This window comes from Rhinolophus hipposideros (genome assembly GCF_964194185.1).
Source record: "Rhinolophus hipposideros genome assembly, chromosome: 11".
NCBI lineage: Eukaryota > Metazoa > Chordata > Mammalia > Chiroptera > Rhinolophidae > Rhinolophus > Rhinolophus hipposideros.
In genome coordinates, this window is record NC_138057.1 from 41187820 (window position 1) to 41207940 (window position 20121).

At 36.3% G+C, this 20121-nt stretch overlaps 1 protein-coding gene across 3 annotated transcripts in view; it reads left to right on the top strand.

The window, feature by feature from the left end:
• PCSK5 (proprotein convertase subtilisin/kexin type 5) overlaps window positions 1–20121 on the top strand; it is a 405671-nt gene that overhangs the window by 181809 nt on the left and 203741 nt on the right. For all 3 annotated transcript variants that reach the window (XM_081067383.1, XM_081067381.1, XM_081067382.1), the window contains exon 9: window positions 4719–4819. In XM_081067383.1, the coding sequence (XP_080923509.1) occupies window positions 4719–4819 (101 nt within the window). The remainder of the gene's footprint in view (window positions 1–4718; window positions 4820–20121) is intronic.

Consider the following 20121-nt stretch of genomic DNA (forward strand, 5'->3'; position numbering starts at 1 on the left):
CAGTTCAACTTAGCAAATATTGTACCTCTGTTCCAATCCTAGCACTGAGCGGACATTACAGAGATGCAAGACTGATATAAGATGGGATCCTTCTTTGGTGATAGCAATCTCATATTTGTAGGCAAGACCTTACTTTTGCACTTTACATTTATAGATTCTCATAGCAACGCGGGAGTGGAATTTTGTGTGGGCTTGTCAGTCATGATTGAATTTTACACCAGTCTTTGTGACTTCAGTTAACATAGAAAGCATTAATCGGTCCTCAGATTCTTTTTATTTTTCTGTGCTTAATAAATCAGCCTCTTCTATTTTATTTATTGATACATTTAAGATTTTGTTTTTCTCTCATACCTGTATCTGAAACAGCTTTTTTGACACGTTTTGAACCCAAATCAAAGTCAATACCAGAAACAAATTCAACCTATAGACAGTAGAATCATTTTATGTTTCAAAACTCTCCATTCATCTACTTTTTTAACAGATATAAGACAATATGGCATCTTCAAAACAAATCACAAGATATCAGGGAGATAGAAACTCTTAACTGTAGGGTTGCTATGAAACTCTTAACTGTAGGGTCTCTTATAGCCAAAGTCAATTTGAACGGAGATTCCCTAAAGAATTACATCAACAGACTAGAGTGAAAAATTCAATCAGCTCAAGTAATGAAATGTGAAATATTGGGAAATAAGGTCTTAGGATGGAAAAAAGTGGTTCTTCTCAGGGAAAGCCTGACTGGACCTAAACAATACCCACTCCTTCTCACCAAATAAAGATGACATCCTTAACTTTGTGGAGTCCAAACAACCATCTGCTACTCATCCTAGAACAGGCTAAAAATCTCATTTGCTGATCAGGACAGCTTTGATCTGGCTTGGGGCCTGGTGTCATCTCCTGTTTCCTTCATTCTGATGGACAGAAATGATATTTTCTTGAGCAATCTGAGAAGTTCTGTGGAGAAATATTCTGTTTCTGATTTGGGGAGTGAATTGAGAGAATTTGGAGCGTGCAGAATGCGCCACCAGGCTTGAAACCAAATTCCGAGACATTCTTTAAAATGGACTCTAAACTTAAAGTGCTTCATTGTCCGTTTTCACATATAGAATCTTTGGACTCCCTGCCCTATGATGTGGACCGAGTGCAACTTTTCCTTTAAATTGTACTGTCAAATCTTGTATGCAAGCGTTGTGATTAATGGGGTAACCCCATGTGGTTCCAGTTTTCGGAACATCATTTTTCTGCAAGATTGCATGCTCCTTGGTGGTCTTCGCCTTTTCTTTCTAAAGATAGACATAAAAATTCTCAGATACTGTGGCTTCTCTTAATGATGAAAACCCTTCCTTAGATCTTTCTGGTAATTTACACCTAAATATCTTTACCACTGACAGTAATTTCCTCTTGAAATAACCCAGCTGGAATTTCCACTTAAAGCAGGAAGAGAAGGGAGTGAGGATGTTTTTGTTTCTTTTCCTTCCATTCCTTTGAACCTTCCCCCTCTCCATCACCTTCCTGCTTCACTCCCTTTCCACCCCTGTTCACTACTCAAGTTTCATTTAGTTAAAGTGGTTGAAAATAATAATAATAAAAGCACAATGCTGATTTGGAATTCCACAGGTTTGCCTGTGTTAATAGTGTTTACCACTGACTTGGTGTTTATATGTAAAAGTACTGAGTAGCTTTTTATTTAAGCATATTATCATATGTGTAATATAATATACAGGGGGTGCCAAAAATATATATACAAGTGGACACTTTGGTCAGCGTTGCTCAAGAAGTAGTTTGCCGTAATCAGAAGTGTCTGGACACTGATGGTAACCACTCTGAGCACCTCTTGTAATTGCGGAAGTCAGACGTGACTTGTATTCATCTTATGATATCAGTATATATTGTTACAATTTTAATACAGTTTTCCTTTCTTAAAGTGTGTACACATTTTTTGGTACCCTCTGTATATGTGTATATACCTGGTGTCTACATATGAATGGGGCATATTCCTATTGCAAACTTAATATCCTAAAATGTTTATTGTTCATGTTCGAGGTTGGCTGAAGGTGATTATTTATCAGACTCAAAAATGCTACACACACTTGGAGTGTTTATTCTGGATTTGTTTCTGTGCATTGAAAGTGTCTGGTGCAGCTGAAGAATAAGCAAAGTGAGCCAAGTAGGAAAACATCATGACAAATCTTGAATCCAGGCACAAGTCATTGAAAAAAATAAAACTTGGCAAAGGAATGTGACCATGGGGATGAGGTAAAATGGGAAGAATGCAGAAAGGCCATCTCTCAAAAACAGCATATCTGAAAACATGGAAACAGGCTACTTCTGGGCTGTTTATTCATTGATTTGGGGACCAGGCCTTTGGAAAATGAGGCTACAAATTTACCTGTAATTTCAAATGCAGTACAGATACCTTTTTAATGATCCAGCAGTGCAAATCCTGGGTATATATTCAAAAGAATTGAAAACAGGATCTCAAAGAGATACTTGCACAGCCATATTCATTGCAGCACTATTCACAATAGCCAAGAGGTAGAAGCAACCCAAATGTCTATTGATGGATGAATTCCTAAAGAAAATGTGGTGCATACATACAGTAGAATATTATGCAGCCTAAAAAGAAGGAAATCCTACCATATGCTGCAACACTGATGACCCTTGAGGACTTTAACTAAAATAAGCCAGTCACACAAAAAAATAATAAATGCTTTGTAATTCCACTTACAAGAGGTACCTAGAATAGTCATACTCATAGAAGCAGAAAGCAGAATGGTGGTTGCAGGGTCTGGGGAGGAGGGCAGAATGAGTTGTTCAATGGGTAGAGTTTCAGTCGTGCAACATGAAAAAGTTCTAGAAATCTGTTGTGCATCACTATGCATATAGTTAACAGCACTCTACTGTACACTTAAAAATTGTCAAGAGTAAACTTGTATAATGTGATTTCTACGACAATTAAAAAAAAAGAGAAATACCTTCATTACATTCACAAAGTCAACAACTGGAAAATACAGAAAGTTTTTGAATTCAGAAGTGGAACAAGCTCTGTTTACCCTGACATCTTGCTAGTATTAGTGTGGAAGTTCAGAAGATGGCTAGCCACGTCTGTTAACCAAGAAACAACCTTCCCTGCTTGTTAAACATGCCGTCAGGACTCCTGCACAGTGTTCAATTCTTCATGAAAAGAGTGCTTGGCTTATCTTCTCTCTCCCACCACCATACCTAGGTGGTTCTATATATTTTTGTTTACGCTTTCATTTCTTGTGTGTTGGTACCTACGTGGTATAGATAATATGGTAATTAGACGTGTCAAAGGAACAAAGGAAAGACAGAACTGATGGTCTCCTGTGAAGCTAAATCAGTTAGGATGTCAATCTAGATCCAAAACAAATAATTAAGAAGTGTACTCAGACATCCCCATGTGAAATTTTGGGGGGAGGACTTATTTCTAAGGAGTTATGCATTAGTTTCTTCCTGTAAAGATCAGTTTTCTTTCCAAGTCACCTAATGTCCACCTCCTCTAAAAGGCTATACCATGGAACAACAGGACTGTTTTCAGCTGCCTCTGTTCTCCTACACCTTTCTGATGACATTTTACCTCAGTTTTCTCACCTGTAAAATACGGGGAATATATTTGTCTTGATGCTGAAGAAAGCTTTACCAGTGTCATCCAATAACGGCAATATGACCACCAGCTCGTCTCACATGCCTTGTGCTTTCCCAACAGGAGTGCTACAGCTCCAAGGGGGCAAACATGGATGCCCGTCAGGGAGAAAGGGTTTTTAAAATCTTAGCTATTATAATGGTTTGCAAAATCTTATCCCATAGTGTTGATTTCTCTTAGTAAGGAAAATCTGAATTTAATATTTTTTTCCTTAGTGAAATGGTCGTGAAACAAAGGTCAAGAAACACTGGCCTTGTTGATGGGAATGTTATTCAGCCACAGCAGAAGTGACCTGGATTTGATAAAGGAGGGAACAAAATGATCTAATTCTCGCATTTTGATTTTAAAAAATGGAGAAATGGCTAATTTCCTTCTATAATGTACAAGCAGGCACTTAGTGCTGTAATTTCATATCAAGCACACTGGATCGAAGCTTCTTTTTTAGCACCCATGTTAAATCTTTGAGGAATCCTTAGTTCATCCATGTAACAGTTCTTTGAATTCTAAAAACACATCTATACGCAAATGTTCCTTCTATGGCACAGCTTACCTTTTGCTTAAAACCTGCAGCTCTCCCAACATAGCAGTTCGGGGAGGGCAAGCACCAGATTGTGTGTTTTTATTCCTTATGCTCCCAGTGCCTAATTCAGTGTTTGGTTGCTCGTTCAACATGTCTACTTATTATAAAAATGTTGGGGTAATGAAAGAACTTGAGCTTTAAATAGAGCTGGGACCAGGGTGAGGCAAGTGAGATGTCTAGGAAGTAAAATTTAAGGAGGCACTTGCACAACCCTTATGATTTGGGCCAAAGACTCACCCTAGTCCTGACCCTGCTTTTAACAGAAGTGGAGTCCAATTTCCAAACCTGTCCCTTTCAAAGTTGATTTACACAGGCGATTCTCTGGAAGTGATACGGTCACAGGAGCGCAGGAAGCAGGAATTTAATACAACTATTTCAACACACCTCCATTCCACTGTCATAGGGAAATTTCTTTCAACTTGCGTGTGATTCACATTGATCTCAGAGCCCTAAATTTTTTTTACTTCTGTCTTCTAGATCACTACGGATCTGAGGCAGCGTTGCACGGACAACCACACTGGGACGTCAGCCTCGGCCCCCATGGCTGCGGGCATCATTGCACTGGCCCTGGAAGCCAAGTAAGCCTCTATCTCCCTATGTCTCCACTGGCGACAGGCCCTCATCTCAACGACAATTTACCCTTTCCCTATTATGTCCCTAGCACAACAACACAGAATATAATCATCCTAATTCCATCTTGAAAACTTCAAAGATGAGGACTTTAAAACATGTTTTTTCCTATATTAAGGAAAGAGACTTTTTTTGGGTTTTGCATGCCTACAGATACAACTGTGTAATGACTTTGTCATGGAGTCATAGGGCAAGCATGCCAATTGGCTCCAGCACTCTTTCCTTGGTGAGGTTTTTATTCTAGTCTGGGAATGTTCCGTGAGTCTCAGAGTGATCAAGTCTGCCCATTTCTGGGTCCTTTCCCTGCAGGACAGTGAAGCAGCTCAGATTCTGTGACAATAGCCCCGTCACAGACTCATCCTTGGGGACAGAGTGTTTCAAGTTCATATGACAGGTGCCCAGGAACAAGGACAACTCACATACCTGACATTCTATTTAAGGTAGTTAAATTCTGTGTCAAAAAGATCCCTTTTGGAGGGCCCCCTGAGCTTATCTGCAATACATCCCATCTCTTCTTTCTCTAAGCACCAATAGAGTAATTTGTCTTAACTCTGAAAACCTAGTACATATCGACACTCTCTTACTCTTGATTCCAAAATCCAAATGGCTGGAAAACTGAAAGTTCTTTTGGAAAATTAACACCGAAACTCATTTAATGGCAAAGCTTTCCCTGATTTGATTTGAGGCTGTTGACAGTCTTTATTATGAAAATGTATATATTTCACTACAGAAATATTAATGTATTTGATTATGAAGTGCTGGCTCAGACCCCACTGGAAATTTATGCAATATATGCTATGGACAAGACAGCTAAAACAAAAGTTTGAATTTTAAATACATGTGGTGCAAGGACTTTAGAAAAGGGATTGTGGGCCTGCACTTTTGAGGCTGTCCTTATAAGAGAATCATAACAAAAAAGAATTGAAGTAATCATGTGTTAATCCAAAACTAGCCTTGCACCCCTGCCCTAGGGAAGAATGGAAAGATTCTTTCATCTAGTTCAGGGGTGTCCAAACTGCGGCCCGCGGGCCAACTGCGGCTCGCAATCCATTGTTAATTGGCCCGCAGCAAATTCCAAAAATATATTCAGTTTACTTAAATAAACCAGGTGAGGCAATACATACTTCACCTCGAGTGAGTGGCCCGGCTGTTTGTGTATTTTACTGCATATGGCCCTTGGTGAAAAACGTTGAAAAACATTTGGACACCCCTGGTCTAGTTGTACTCTGATGTAGAACAATAGCAGGTGACAAGAAAAGATTACAAGAATCATAACAAGACTCAGGTATTACAATAAAAAGTTACTTTGTATTCTCAATACACAGGTGGCTTCCCAACATTTTCAGCTGCCCCTCTGTAAGACAGAGGGCCTGTGTTAAGGCAGTTGGGCCTTAATGTAATATGGGTATAGTAAATTGCTAAGTCATTTAACTCCTTGGACTGAGACAGGCAGAAGAACACAGGCTCTGGATATGGACTGTCTTAGTTTATTTGGGCTGCTATAACAAAATACCATAAACTGAATAGCTTATAAACAATAGACATTTATTTCTCACAGTTTTGGAGGCTGGGAAGTCTAAGATCAAGATGCCGGTAGATTTGGTGTCTGGTGAGAACCGACTTTCTAGATAGTTTCATATGACAGAAGGAAAGGGCAAGGGAGCTCTTTTGGATATCTTATCAGAGCACTAATCCCATTCATAAGGACTCCACTCTCATGACCTAATCACTTCCAAAGGCCCTACTTCGTAATATCACATTGGGTATTAGGTTTCAGCATATGGATTTGGGGGGACATAAATATTCAGACCATAGCAGGTGTCATATCTTTGGATGTTGAGAGATATACAAGCTCCCAGTAATGTTGGGATTTCTTTCTTTTTGATGACGTTACATATTAAATCATTTCAGCACATTATATCTTTCAAAGTGTTAAAAGTTTGGGTTTAGCAGGGAACGGGCACTTGTTCTATTAAATTTGCACTTTACAACTTTTCCCTGGACTGTTCTGACAGCAAAAGTCTCAAGTATCTGTGTTTTCAATTTGGTGACTAAATTGGATTTTTGAAAAATATGTCATCTTCATTCTGAAATTCTACATTGTTCCTCCAGATCATTTTCCTGTTTATGAAATATTGAAGGAAAAAGTCAGGAATTCTTCCTGTAATTCCCCACTCCCCCAAAAAGGAACATAATCTCAAACTTGGCAACCTAGTATCATAACTGTGGCTACATGGTACTCAGTTCCTTGAGATAATACTGTAACACTAATATTTTCAATAATTCTTTTAACAATTATTTAAAGTTCAAATGAAAAATCTTTACACCTCAAACAGCTCACTCAGTTGGATAAGACCATTTTGGGGCTCGGAACACACTGAAATGATGCATCTGTGTTTTTCACCCTTGCATTTTGAGCATTTTTAAGATTGAATTTTGCCAAAATAGTGATGAGTGGAAGGAAAGTCCTGAGATACAGTTTACCTGGAAGAAGCCACTGTATTTTAAGATTGTAAATAGTCTAGTTCGATCATGGGGCCAAAGTAGATGGTAAAGAATATGATAAAATTAGAAAGAATAAAGCTTTTCTCGTAACTCCATTGGTTTGTGCTCCAGGCCAACCTTTGCCTAGAAGTGAAGCTGAAAATTAGGGGAAAGAAGTCAGAAAACTCAGAGGTTTGAGAACTAAGACCTGAGAACTAAGGTGAGGCAGGCATTGATGTTACACTAGCATCAATAAGCAGTGGGTCTCCAGCATGAGTAAAAAGGATGTAGAACTACAAAATTGTAGCAAGGAGCTCACATAATAGTGTACCAAGGTTACAATTGTTTTAAAGTGCACCCAAACCCTGGCAAATGCATCTCACTCATTCACCCAGCTCCTACGCACTGGCAATCTCCTTGTATGCTAGTATTTCTCGACAACACTTGAACCTTGGTGTTTTGAGACTCAACTTTTACTTTCACAAGTTGAAGAGCCTGATTTATAAGGTATTCCCTTGTAAAGGGAGAGGAAAGACAGCCACAGCTGGGCAGAATTATGGCTCAGGACACTGCCAACACTTCAGATATGTACCCCGTTCTCAAGTCACATGAGTCACTAGATGAGGGTGAGTGTTCAGGTGAAAAGCTGCAAGCAGGGGCTGCCAGTCCCTAGTTAACTGCGTGTCCCAGCTATCTTTGCACTGCAAGGAGAAATGCATCCTCTCTCCTACTCTCACTAGGCTACAGTATTTACTCAGAGGAGACTCTCAAATCCTTATTGGCTTCCCCTAGCCTTTCTGTCCCCAGGTGCTTGCCTGCAGTAGCAGATTTGCCTGGACCATAAGACTGACGGTCCTATCTTGGAGGACACTGCAACCATTGACTTCTCTGCCATTCTAATTCTTCTTGCTCCCCTAAGGTCGGAGCTTTTCCAAAAAGCCTTCTTAGGAAACTAAGAGAAAAGAAAACAAATACAAAACATAGAAACAGATAAGCTTTAAGTGTCCAGATCTCTTATCTGAGCTCAACAAAAGTTTGGTCATGAATTACTTCTGCTGTGACAGCTACTAGGACTCCCAGGCCATCCTTTTCCTACGGGGTATGTAAGGACATGTGTTGCAACAACTCCACTATAACACACCCCCAGACACTTGGGTAAAAGTGTGCTACTCCCAAAACTGAAAGGATTCTCAGTTCTTCTATAAATCTGCCTCCTTTCCTTTTTTTCCTGAGTTGGAGCCTTTTTAAGCTCTACAACCACCTCTGACAGTCTAGTAATTATGAACTTTGCCTTTTTAGTCAACTAGATGTTTCCCAGGTGCAGAAAGCTCTAAATCCTTTACCCTTCTAAAATTCATGAGTAATTTCAGATTAAGTGAAAATACTTAGTGATGGGAGAAAATGATTTTTGTGTTGTGGTACCCTCATCACATATATATTGGTTCAGAGATTTGTAATATTTCTATTATTTGGATTTGTGGATTTGGGGGTAATTTTCTGGTTTTTCAGCTGAATGAATAGGAAATATATAATCAGCGATTACAAGTGAACTAGTCACCGTTTGATAATGATACCATTATATATAGCATAACTTAAAAAGTTCAAATAAAATGAGTGTCCTGGGTACAGGTTTCTTAAATGAAGTAGTAAAACATGACTAATAGTTTTAGGTAAGCAACCTAGAAGAATTCCAAGTAACATCTGTAAGGTGTTACTCAACGCCAATATATATTACCAGTGCTATAGACCTGTGGAAAGAAAAAAGATTTGCTAGCAAGTGTGTCTCAAATATGATGGTGTGTAAAATGAAGTTGAAATAACTGACATTATAAAAACATAGTGTTCAGAATCATACTGTTTTACTGAAAGTTTTCCTGTTCTGATTCTGCAACTATTAGCCAAGAAAAGCTATTTTATTAGAGTATTTTGTATGTTAAATTATCAGCATTATCTCAGGAAATTCAAAATTTAAGTTCACCGAAGAAACCTTTTTGCCTTGACTTGCAAATGGTCTCTCATTGGAAAATTGAACAATGTGTGTTCAGTAATCAAGAAATGTTGCACATTGAATGGCAAATAAAAGGAAGTGAGTTGGATAGAAACTTTTGAAATTATTTAGGTTGTAGACGGAAAGTCTACATGCCTTGATTCAAAGAATCTTCTACAAACCCTTGTTTTAAGCGATGATCCAAAAGCCTTTTCCTCAAATTTCAGATCTCAGGGGACACAGGGATACCTTCTTTTGAGAGTGCCTTACATGTCTGAATCAAAATTTAGAAAATAAATAAATTGGGGTGGCAGCTGTTATTCGAGGTTAGAAATACACCTAGTACCTATTTAACATTAGCTGCCTCTGTTAGGCTATGTAGTGTATACATACATGTACACACATTTCTAGGTAAGCTCATTTACTTTCTTATTACCTATCTGTTTTCTCCTATTTCAAATTGTCCTGTTACCACTGGTTTATAGAATACACCATATAGACATACATACAATATATATTATTGAACTTACATAAAGAAAATGTAGTTCTAGATAATTTAGACAGTTTCTAATATTGTACTACAGATGTGTTTGTATGTATTATCTTCCAAACTAGCTTAAACTCTTTGAGAGTAAGGATTGTACCTTACAGTTTTTATTTATGTGTATATAACAAATATCTATTGCATACAAAAAGCAATTAAAAACATCATGCTAGGGGCTAAGTGAAATTAGGCAGGCCATGATTCAAATATTTGTAAAATATGTCACTTGTCTTCAAAGGATCTTAGAATCTTCTTAGGGAGGCAGTGTACACTAAATGTTAGTGTACATTTCATATATACACGACTTATTTAAGGAAGTCAATGAAATAGCTCTGGGGGAAAGGTTGCAGAGGGTGCAGGACTTGAATGAAAATAGAAATGATCAGCCTCGGTAATGCAGATTGGAATACTGGTGCCATGGCACTTTTTTATCTACCTTGACACCTAAGCGCAAAGTTTTGAACAAGGTCAATTCTAAACAAATATTAAATCAATCCATTTAGTCCTATGTTCTTATTTTTTTATACAAGGAAAAGGAGGTTAACAGAATTGGTCAGTTTTATATATGAATTATTTTTACCTTTCAGCTCCTCTAAATGATTACTGACTTCTCTTCACACTGCCTCAACTCATCTCTCACCCTGTTTGCATATCATTCTCTAAAATTGGACTTAACCTAGGTAAAATGAAGACATGGTGTTATTCCCTGTCTTAGCTTCCAAAAGAAGTCCCTCTACCTTTGATCTTTAATGAAAGGGATGATGTGCAACACGGAAAGGTCAAAGTGAGAAGAATTAAAGACTGTTGAGCCCCAGGATGATTCACACAGTATGCTGTTGATTTCAAAAAAAAAAACTAGCCCCCAAAATTCTTTTCTCAGGAAATTAAACTTGCCATCTGCATTTCTGACAAACCTAACGTGCCCGTCTATTTAAATTTTATGTGGTTCCCATTGATCAACCACTTTATGTCTTTGTTTCACATTTCATTATAATCTGCCTTACCTATGCATACGTCCAATGAAGGAAAATATGGGGAAATGCCCAAAATATTTGAGATAAAATTACTGTGAGAAGTTAATTCCTAGAACACTTGAAAGGAAATCTGAAGTTTTTAATAAACTGGGTTAAAGTAACTAATTGAAGGGCTTCAAAGTTTTAGAAGTGAACATCTTGAAGGGAGGCCACATAAGAAGTATTTGATAGACATAAACATATCTAAATATTGGGGTCAGCATCTTTGTCCTGATATCTTGTAAGCTATTCTTATCTTCTTTGTTTGTTTTAATTAAAAACACATTTCAATATAAAACGTTCCATTAAATATTCTCCTGAGGGCCACATTCAGCTGTATGAAATGCTGCAGTGGGCGGGGAACTCAAATACATTTGGTTTTGAGGTAAAATAGCAGAATGTCAACATACCAACTCTTTTCTTTTAGGACAGAGTTTCATTTATTTCATAAAGAATTGTTTTAAAAGTGTATGCACCAATAGTGAGAATATCGGCATCTATGGCCAGATTATAATTAAAAGGATAAAAAACAAGTTACCAAAAACGTTCTTCCTTTCACATAATCTTAGAGTTTCTTGTGTATTGTAATGTTGTAAGTTGGGCTTAGAATTTAGCTGAGATGTGTGGCATGAATGGTTGGGATAGCTTGAGCAAAATTAAAATGTAATCAAAGAGGAAAGCTGAAAAGAAGTTTTGTGAGGTAAAAACAGCACACATTTCCACTTGAAGCTGAGCGGACAGAGAAGGGATGTACTGTCCTGAAATATTCCCTATAGTGAAATAATTGTAACCAGACCCACAGAGCAGTTACCACGGGCCTTCTGCCAGGACTGTGCATGAAAATAGCTTTGTTATGTCTACATACACACAGACAATACACTGTGTCCTCTAGCACTTTTCAACTTCACATTATTTAGAAGCCAGTTTTCACTGGACTCAAATGTGTACCTTAACTAATGGTTTAAAACAGTGCAGCTTCCAAAGGTGTCCTGTATTACTGGAAAAGCCCTGGTCAACAGGCTCGTGTACTTTGTATTATCTTGAGATTTAGCCAGTGTTTTCCTTCCCCTTCCTGAGATGAGGAGACTAAGAAACTTGATGGAGAGTTGAATTGCTCAGAGACTGAACTGAGGACAGAGAAGTGATTAGGTGATTGCTACCTGCCTCTTTTGCTTAGCTGTATTTTTTAAAATAGAGTCTTTACTGAGTGTATTTTGCTCTTATTACTATAGTAATTTTGTTTCTTAGGAAGTGTAGTTTTGTTGCAATCCCCAGAGTTTTTCCTTGTATAGCTGGTCAAATGTCGTTTTGAAGTGTCCTATGGTGTATGTTAGAAGTATCTCATGTTATAAATATCCAATTTGTGATTCAACCTAGGCAGTAATGCTTAAAGATTGGATGTGGAAAAGACCTTTACAGTGCCCTCTGGGGTGTGATTAATTTCATAGCAATTATGTCATTATCTATGATATGCTGTCCTTTCCACCACCTTGACAAGAATTCTATCTGAAAGGATTCTATGCCTGATAATTTGATAAACAATGATACCACTCTGAGAAAATACAAGGTAGGAAGCTTCTCCCAATTTAAGTCCAACAACAAAAAATGGTGTGTAAGAAGTGATTTTGGTAGGAAACTTCTAATCTCATCTCATTTTTCTCATCTCCAGAAGGTATATAGAGAGAATATGGGTGTTGCTAGCATAGACCTTAGATGGAATCATTCATTCATTCAACAGATGTGTATTAATGATCAGTTCCCATGCTAGGCATTGTGAAGTGATTGATGGATTGACAGATGTGGAACTTTCATCCTGTTTGTCCAGGCAGTCTATTAAAAAGCAAATAAGTACTAAGAAAAATATAAACAGAGTAGAATAATGGACAGTGATGGAACTATTTTACGTACAGTGGTAAAGGAAAAAACCTCATGAAGAAATTCAAATTTAGCTAAAATGTGAGAAGGAGCCTACCTTGTAAAGAACTGGACTGAGCATTCCAGGAAGAGGGAGGAGCAAGTTGGGAAGACCACATGATTGGAACAAGGTTACTAGATTTGAGAAAAAAGAAGATATATATGACCAGAGTGAGCTGAGGGGTTGGAAAAGCCCAGATCACATAGGGCATTGTAGTAAGTAAGTATGATAGCAATCTATGGAGTCTTTCAAGGAAGGGGACATGATTAAAATTTTTAAATACCATTCTAGCTTCTCCTTGGAGAAGTACAGCTGTAGATAAATCACTTGGGAGGCTAATACAGTACTTCAGGAGAGGTTAGGGTAGCCTGGTCAAGATGATGGTAATAGGGATAGAGAGAAGTGAGTAGATCTGATGTACATTTTGCAGGTATAGCAAACAGGGAATGAATAATAACGGGGTTTAGGGAAAAGGAAAAACAAGGCTGAGTTCTAGTTTCTTAGCTGAGTTCTTGGGTGGATTGTGTACCATTTCTTGAAATAGATACCCTTTCATACCCTTCCCCTGGGATTCTGAGAATTAGAAGCATACTCAATGAGACAAAATCCTTGGGCCTACAGGTCTTGAAACAAAACCTGTAGAAAATTTCTCCTCCAATTACTGATTGTGCTTTGGTTGTGCTCCCCCAGTAGTTTATTTAACTAATCCTTAGAAAATGTTTTTCACTAAGATAATGGTTGCTATGAATGACAGACAATTTACATTTTAAAAAAGGAAAGAAAATAAAGAATATGGATTTATTTACATTATAAATTATTCATCTATCGCCATGTCCTTTAAATAGGGTGTTAGTATCAAATTAACCATTATGCAGTTATCCCATAAAGATTGCTTAGAAAATATACTAAGTATTAGTGGATTTGCAAGAAGTATGTAAAAATTTAGTGTTTAAATTTAGTCTCTTGATGGTTTGTGGGTTTTATTCATTGCCAGGAAATTTTTGTTCTTCATAGTATCTAGTAACACCTAAATACTATCAAATATAATTTTCCTTGCTAGGAATAAGAGGAGCTGATACTTTTCAGGGTCCATTATAGTATTGCATCATAGTCTGTTGCTTAATCTCTTTAATCAAAGCATATTTCAGTGCATTTCTGCAAAATGATTTATTGTATGCCTACATCAAATATCACTATCTTTGTATTTGAAGATATATTCCCAAGCTCTGTATTGAAACTCAGTTAAAATTCACCTATTTTTATACCAACTGTTCTTGAACTGAGTTTTGATTCAGTCTTACCTATGCCCACCTTTTCTTGACCTGTCATTTTCACTTCTAGGACATTTTCGTGTCATTTGTTCAGAGAGCATAATTGTTCCTAGTGACGCTAGAATCTAGTTTTTGTTTTTAGCCGATTCTAGCATTTTTTCGTTTCTCTCTCTTCAAAAATGTTTAATCACAATACATTTGTCATCAGTATGAGAGAAAAGTAAATAAGAGAAATATAAATGACAGATTGAAAAGCATGTCATTTCACTAGCATATGTAAGATTTATTCAGCCTGACATCAATAAGTTGATTATGGCATTCAATGTGTCAAAAGCTCCAAGCAACAAATTCATAGTGAAACAAATTTATACCTTGACTAGAACATGTAAAACAAAAAGAAAAGATATTTTGTGTTTAGAAGATTGGCTTATTTTTTTTTTACCATCTTAGATTAAGTTTATATTTCTCTATTTGTGATGATTCTGAATCTTATTAAGTAACCATATGTGTGACTGTATTCTTTGCATAGTCCAGAAATACAATATGCCTGCGAAGCCTGATAGTGTTATGCTAACCAATAAAGATCATAGCACATGGCTGTGCTATGACATCCGGTGTGACATCCGGTGAATGAGACAAAAAGATTCTTCTTGTCATTCCCCAATTGCATGTGGAAATAGTTCTTAATCGTGCAAAAAGGTAAAATAGAAAATAAAAAGGTAAAATAAACAAACAGCAGTCAACTTTCAATGAATACTTACTCTATGCCAAATACTGAGCTGAGCTCTTTCAACGGTTATCTCTCATTTAATCCAAAGCAGTGCTATAGAGTAGACATTATTACCATCTATTAGATGTGGAAAGTAAGGCTTAGAAGTTTGCACAGGTAGGATTGATGGATCTGGAAGTTGAACTCAAGGCAATGTGATGCTAGAGCCCACCATCACACTACATCACACTTCTGTTTTAAGAGCTACAGCAAGGCATGGGTTAAGGTTAATTACAAATGGGTTCTATGAAGTATAGGGGCCATGAGGATGGAGAAGGGTGACAAAACTTTGAACTGGGATGATTTAAGAAGACTTTGTAGAAGAAGGGGAATATCAGCTATACTTTGAAGATTCTTTTTTCAACTTTAGTTGTATATGAGCCATGCAGAATCTTGTTTTTCAAAGCCCTCAAAATAATTCAGGGGATTCCATTGCAAGTGGCCCATAGATCACAACAAGAAACTCCCCTAGACTATAAGCTGTCTTGAAAGTGAGTAGACCATAGTAGCCCCAGCATGAAGAACAACGTTTGGCACAGAGTAGGCAATTAAATATTTGTATAATGAACAAATGAATAAATGGAGAGAAGGAACTCTCCCATTGGTTATTCAAAAGTATGGTTAGGTATCCTATCAGGTAGCTGTGGTTAGTGGGGTATAATGTAACAAGGTTTGTTTTAACTCTAACTATCGATTGATTCATTCAAGAAGTACTTATTGTCATGCTTGTTACCATCTTTCTTTATTTTAAAATAGACATGTTTTTCACATCTCTGAAATTGTAATACATCTTACAGTCATAGTTGCAATCTTGAGCATTATAATTTTGGTATAATTCAGTATGTGTCTGACACTATGCTGAGCACTAGAATACATCTATGAGCCAAACATGAAAGTTCCATGCCGGAGCTGCCAGGAATGGTAGCCCAGTTGAGCCCGTGTGTGTGTGTGTGTGTATGATGCTTTGAACCCAGCTCCAGTAGGGCACACTTTTGCTTCCAGTTAAGGGAAGCATAGATTAAAGATAGTCACACCTTATGTTAAGTGCTATGAAAGAAAAAAATAAAGGATGGTATTGTGATAGAAGGTGGTGGCAGGGGGTAAGGGTAGGAAAGGGTGATTAATGGCAAATAAGGAAAGGACAAGGCTATCCTCAGTGAGATCATAGTATTTTCGCTGAGACTGGAGTCATATAAGTGATCCAACTTACACTTGGTTTCTGTGAGTTTTTCCTGAGTTATTGTTTGATTGCAACGTTAACTAAGTTTCACCTTTTTTATCCAATAAGTGCTTGCAATCATGACCAAGCTTTAGGTAACAAAAGGCCAAATGAAAAGGAGGAAAGCCTTTCATGATCCATAATTTTTTTATTCCTACAACAAAGTTAGGAGCATTCCTGTATATGATTGTAAACTGATTGGGCATCACTTCAAAGATGGAAAATTATTTTTCCATTAAAAAAATACAATAAAAACCTTTTCTGTCTTTATTTGGCAGTCTAGTTTATCTAAAAAAGAAAACTCAATGTACGAGTGAGTACAACCTAGGAATGTTGGGAGGAGGAAAGAGAATTGAGTGAAATTTAAGATAGACTCTCAGAAGAGTCTTCCTGTTATTTTACTGTTAGAACCCTTTACAACTGACTTGAAAGGATGTTGTAGAGAGCTTCCTGGAGAGAGCATGATATGGGAGTAATCATATTAGTCATGCTGAATTCTTATTCCTTGCTCTGAATTTAGGTGCCATTGGAGTTGACATCTAATAGCCTCATTTTTCATAGCAGATGTATTCAATTTTATAATTTTCATTGTCCTAAAACTCTCAATTACATGTGATACCTTACCTGGAATATAAAATAATTGTTTTCAGTTTGTCCGAGAAATCATAACATTGGAAGTTTGCCCGGAGACCATCTGGTCTATAGAGACGCTATTGGGTGAGAATGTTCAAGGATCACCAGGCAAAGGAGAATAATAATGCTAATGTAATGTAGGTTATTTTAAAAGTGAAGGTATATTTTGCACTTTAAAAAAAAAAATGTTAAGCAACTTATTTGGAAATTATCTATTTTGATACAAAATTTCCTTAATTGTATGAAATGATGTCCTTATTTGGCAAAAGTTACGAATCTTCTTGATTTCCACATTGAAAAAGAATGTGCTAGTCTTTTTTTTTTAATTTATTGGGGTGACAATTGTTAGTGAAATTACATAGATTTCAGGTGTACAATTCTGTATTACATCATCTATAAATCCCATTGTGTGTTCACCACCCAGAGTCAGTTCTCCTTCCATCACCACATATTTGATCCCCCTTACCCTCATCTCCCACCCCCACCCCCCCAAGTTTAAGAGCCTTTTTCATCCTAGTGGTGCTAGCAAACAACCCACTAGTTCCATTTGCCACTAACTTCTTGGAAGCAAATAACTATTTAACATTGGGAAGAGCAAATATGGGAAGAGTATAATAATATGGGAAGAGCAAACCCATAACCAACAATATTGTTAGCAATAGAACTAGTTTTTAATTAATTATCACTAAAATAATAGTCTTTGTAAAAAGGAATATAAGTCATGCAGAAATAAACAAAAATCGAAAGTCTTCCCCACACAGTCAACTTTCAGTTGCTATTTTATGCTTGAATAGTGCAATAACTCCTAATACTATGATACCCATTCCAAATATTCTTAACATATGCAATGTACTTATTGTGAAAATATTTCCTACTTTACTACCTTTAATCTTTCCCTTCAGATCTTGTTGTTCATTTTGTCATCCCTTTGCCATTAGTTTTCTTTTTTATCCTTTTTAACCAAAACATGCTTTATCCAACCTGCAAGCAAGCAAGATTAGATTAAAGAAGTTTTCAGGTCTTTGTGGGTGTGTTCTCTGTTCACTTGTTGTAACTGGGTGTTAAGAAATTCCTGAATTTTAAGGACTGATATTCAAATTGAATTTCAGAAATGTGTTTCAAAGTCACTCAAAAGGATAGTAATGCTAAGAATCCTCTACCAATCACCTACTAATCTTTCATTTGTTAATTTTTTTATTGATATATGAACATTCACTAAATTACCTCTTGGCCATAGTTATTACAAAAATTTTATCAACTTATCATTTGCTTTCAAGTTTTCTTCATACTGTTTTGACATGGAGAGCTTTTTTCCTTTATTTTTAATTATTTAGTCAAATATATGTGTCCTTTATAAATTGTTCAATTAGTCAGACCTCATCTTTTGGTACCTTCTGGAGAATTTTATGTATGCTGATTAAAACTATGTATGCTCCCCGCCCTTAAATGAACCCAAGTACGCATATATAGGGGATTTGCTGTAATGTAGGGTAATCCATGGAACTGATGAGGTGAAGAACCCTTGGGTTAAGAAGTCCTTTCCTATCTCCCAATCTATTAATTGCCAACTTACATTTTCATCTATTTTTCTTGTTTCATTTTTCAATCTTAATGTCTAGCCAACTAGAAATTATTGTGGTGTTCTGTGTGAGGATCTAAATTGAATTTTTATAGGGGTCCCATTTGTCCAGTGTCATTTGTTAAGTAATTTATTTCCTCCAAAAACAATTTGTTTTGCATTCTTTAAGTTGTTATATTTATGAAGATCTCTTTTAGATTTTTCTATACTATTATTCTGTCAGTTCTTTTTTTTTTTTTTAGTTTTATTTTATTTTATTTTATTTTGACAATACTGCTTCACTCCACTCTTTAAACATTTTTGAAACATTCTCACCTGTTCATTTTTCCAGATAAAGTTTAGAAACATTTTGCCGTGTTCCAAAAACAATCCTAGTGACAATTGTATGAATCTTGGCTTCTTTACAACAGTTGGTTTTCCCATTCAAGAAAATCTGTCTCTGGCATAATAAAGTTTTAGGTGTGTCTTTAGTTCTATACGCTTTGGTATAGATTTATTTTTTGAATTAGTAAATACCTGTTTATTTATGCCTTTAGCTGGAGTATTTATACCAGAGCTATTGTTTTTGTATGTTTTTCTTATCTCTAGGCTCTTTAATTCACATTATATTATAACTAATTGCCTTGTTTGTTTTTTGGAATATATACATGGCACGTGACAATAGTAATACTCATCTGTTTGAATGTTTCATGTTGGTTCTTATTGGAAGATGATACAAATTGGTCATTACATATTGGTCAAATTTTGGAGCCAAACTGACTTCAGTTTCAATCATGCCTCTGTACTATTACTACCTGGGCAGCTTGAACAAGTGAAAATTATGGTTCCTAATCTTGTTGAGCTTCAGTTTCTTCATCTGAAATTTGAGATAACCATCTAGAATCACCAGACTGTTGATAGGATTAAATGACTTTAGACATAGGGAATTATTAAAAATATGGAAGCTGATATCATCACAATTATTTCTATTATATTAGCCTATGGTTCAAAACTGTTAAATATCAAGAATGACAGTAAGCTTTCATATCTAGGTCCTGATTGTCTCTGGATTCTTGGTTTTTTTCTTTAACCTTTTGTTTCACTTTTTGTTGATGTTTGCTTTTCTTCATTGAACCAATTACAGAATTTTTGGTTTTATAAAGGTTTTGTTAGGAATCGGATTTGGGTGTTTTCTTAGTATTTATTGATTAATAAGTAGTTTTTCATACAAGCATCGTTGATATGATTTATTAGAATAATAGATTTCTTATTTTCTCTGCTTATATTCATGAATTAGATGTGCTTCGTAGGATGATATTGTTTTTGTTTTAGAAAATTTTACTTATGTCTTTGTGTTTATTTTTTTGAGTGAGATTATTTTTTACTGAGTAATGTGTTTGTGTGTGTATGTGTTCATATTCATTCTGTATTATTTTACAGCAGCTAGCTAATAATAATTGTGTACTTATGGCAGGAAGCATCTTTTATTCTTTATGGTTTGCTTCATTTATTCTTCATGTATAAGGTAGCACAGCCAGTAAGTGAAGAGTCAGGCTTCCTAACCCAGATTGGCCTGACCTTGAAATTGGCCTCTATCTCTACCAGTTTTTGGTGTAAAGTGATGTTAAATTCACAAAATAAATTGTGAAATTTTGCAACTTTTCTTTTCTCTGGAGACGCTTGGGATTACTTGCCTTATGTCTGAAGAAAACCATCTGGCCCTAAAGCTTTTTGAAAGGTAATTCTTCGATAAATTTTTTAGTTTTAATGTTTTCATTTATATTCTCCAGAACCATGTCCATTTCATTATGTTTTCATATTTACTGGCCAAGTGTTATAAGCTGTTACACATATAAC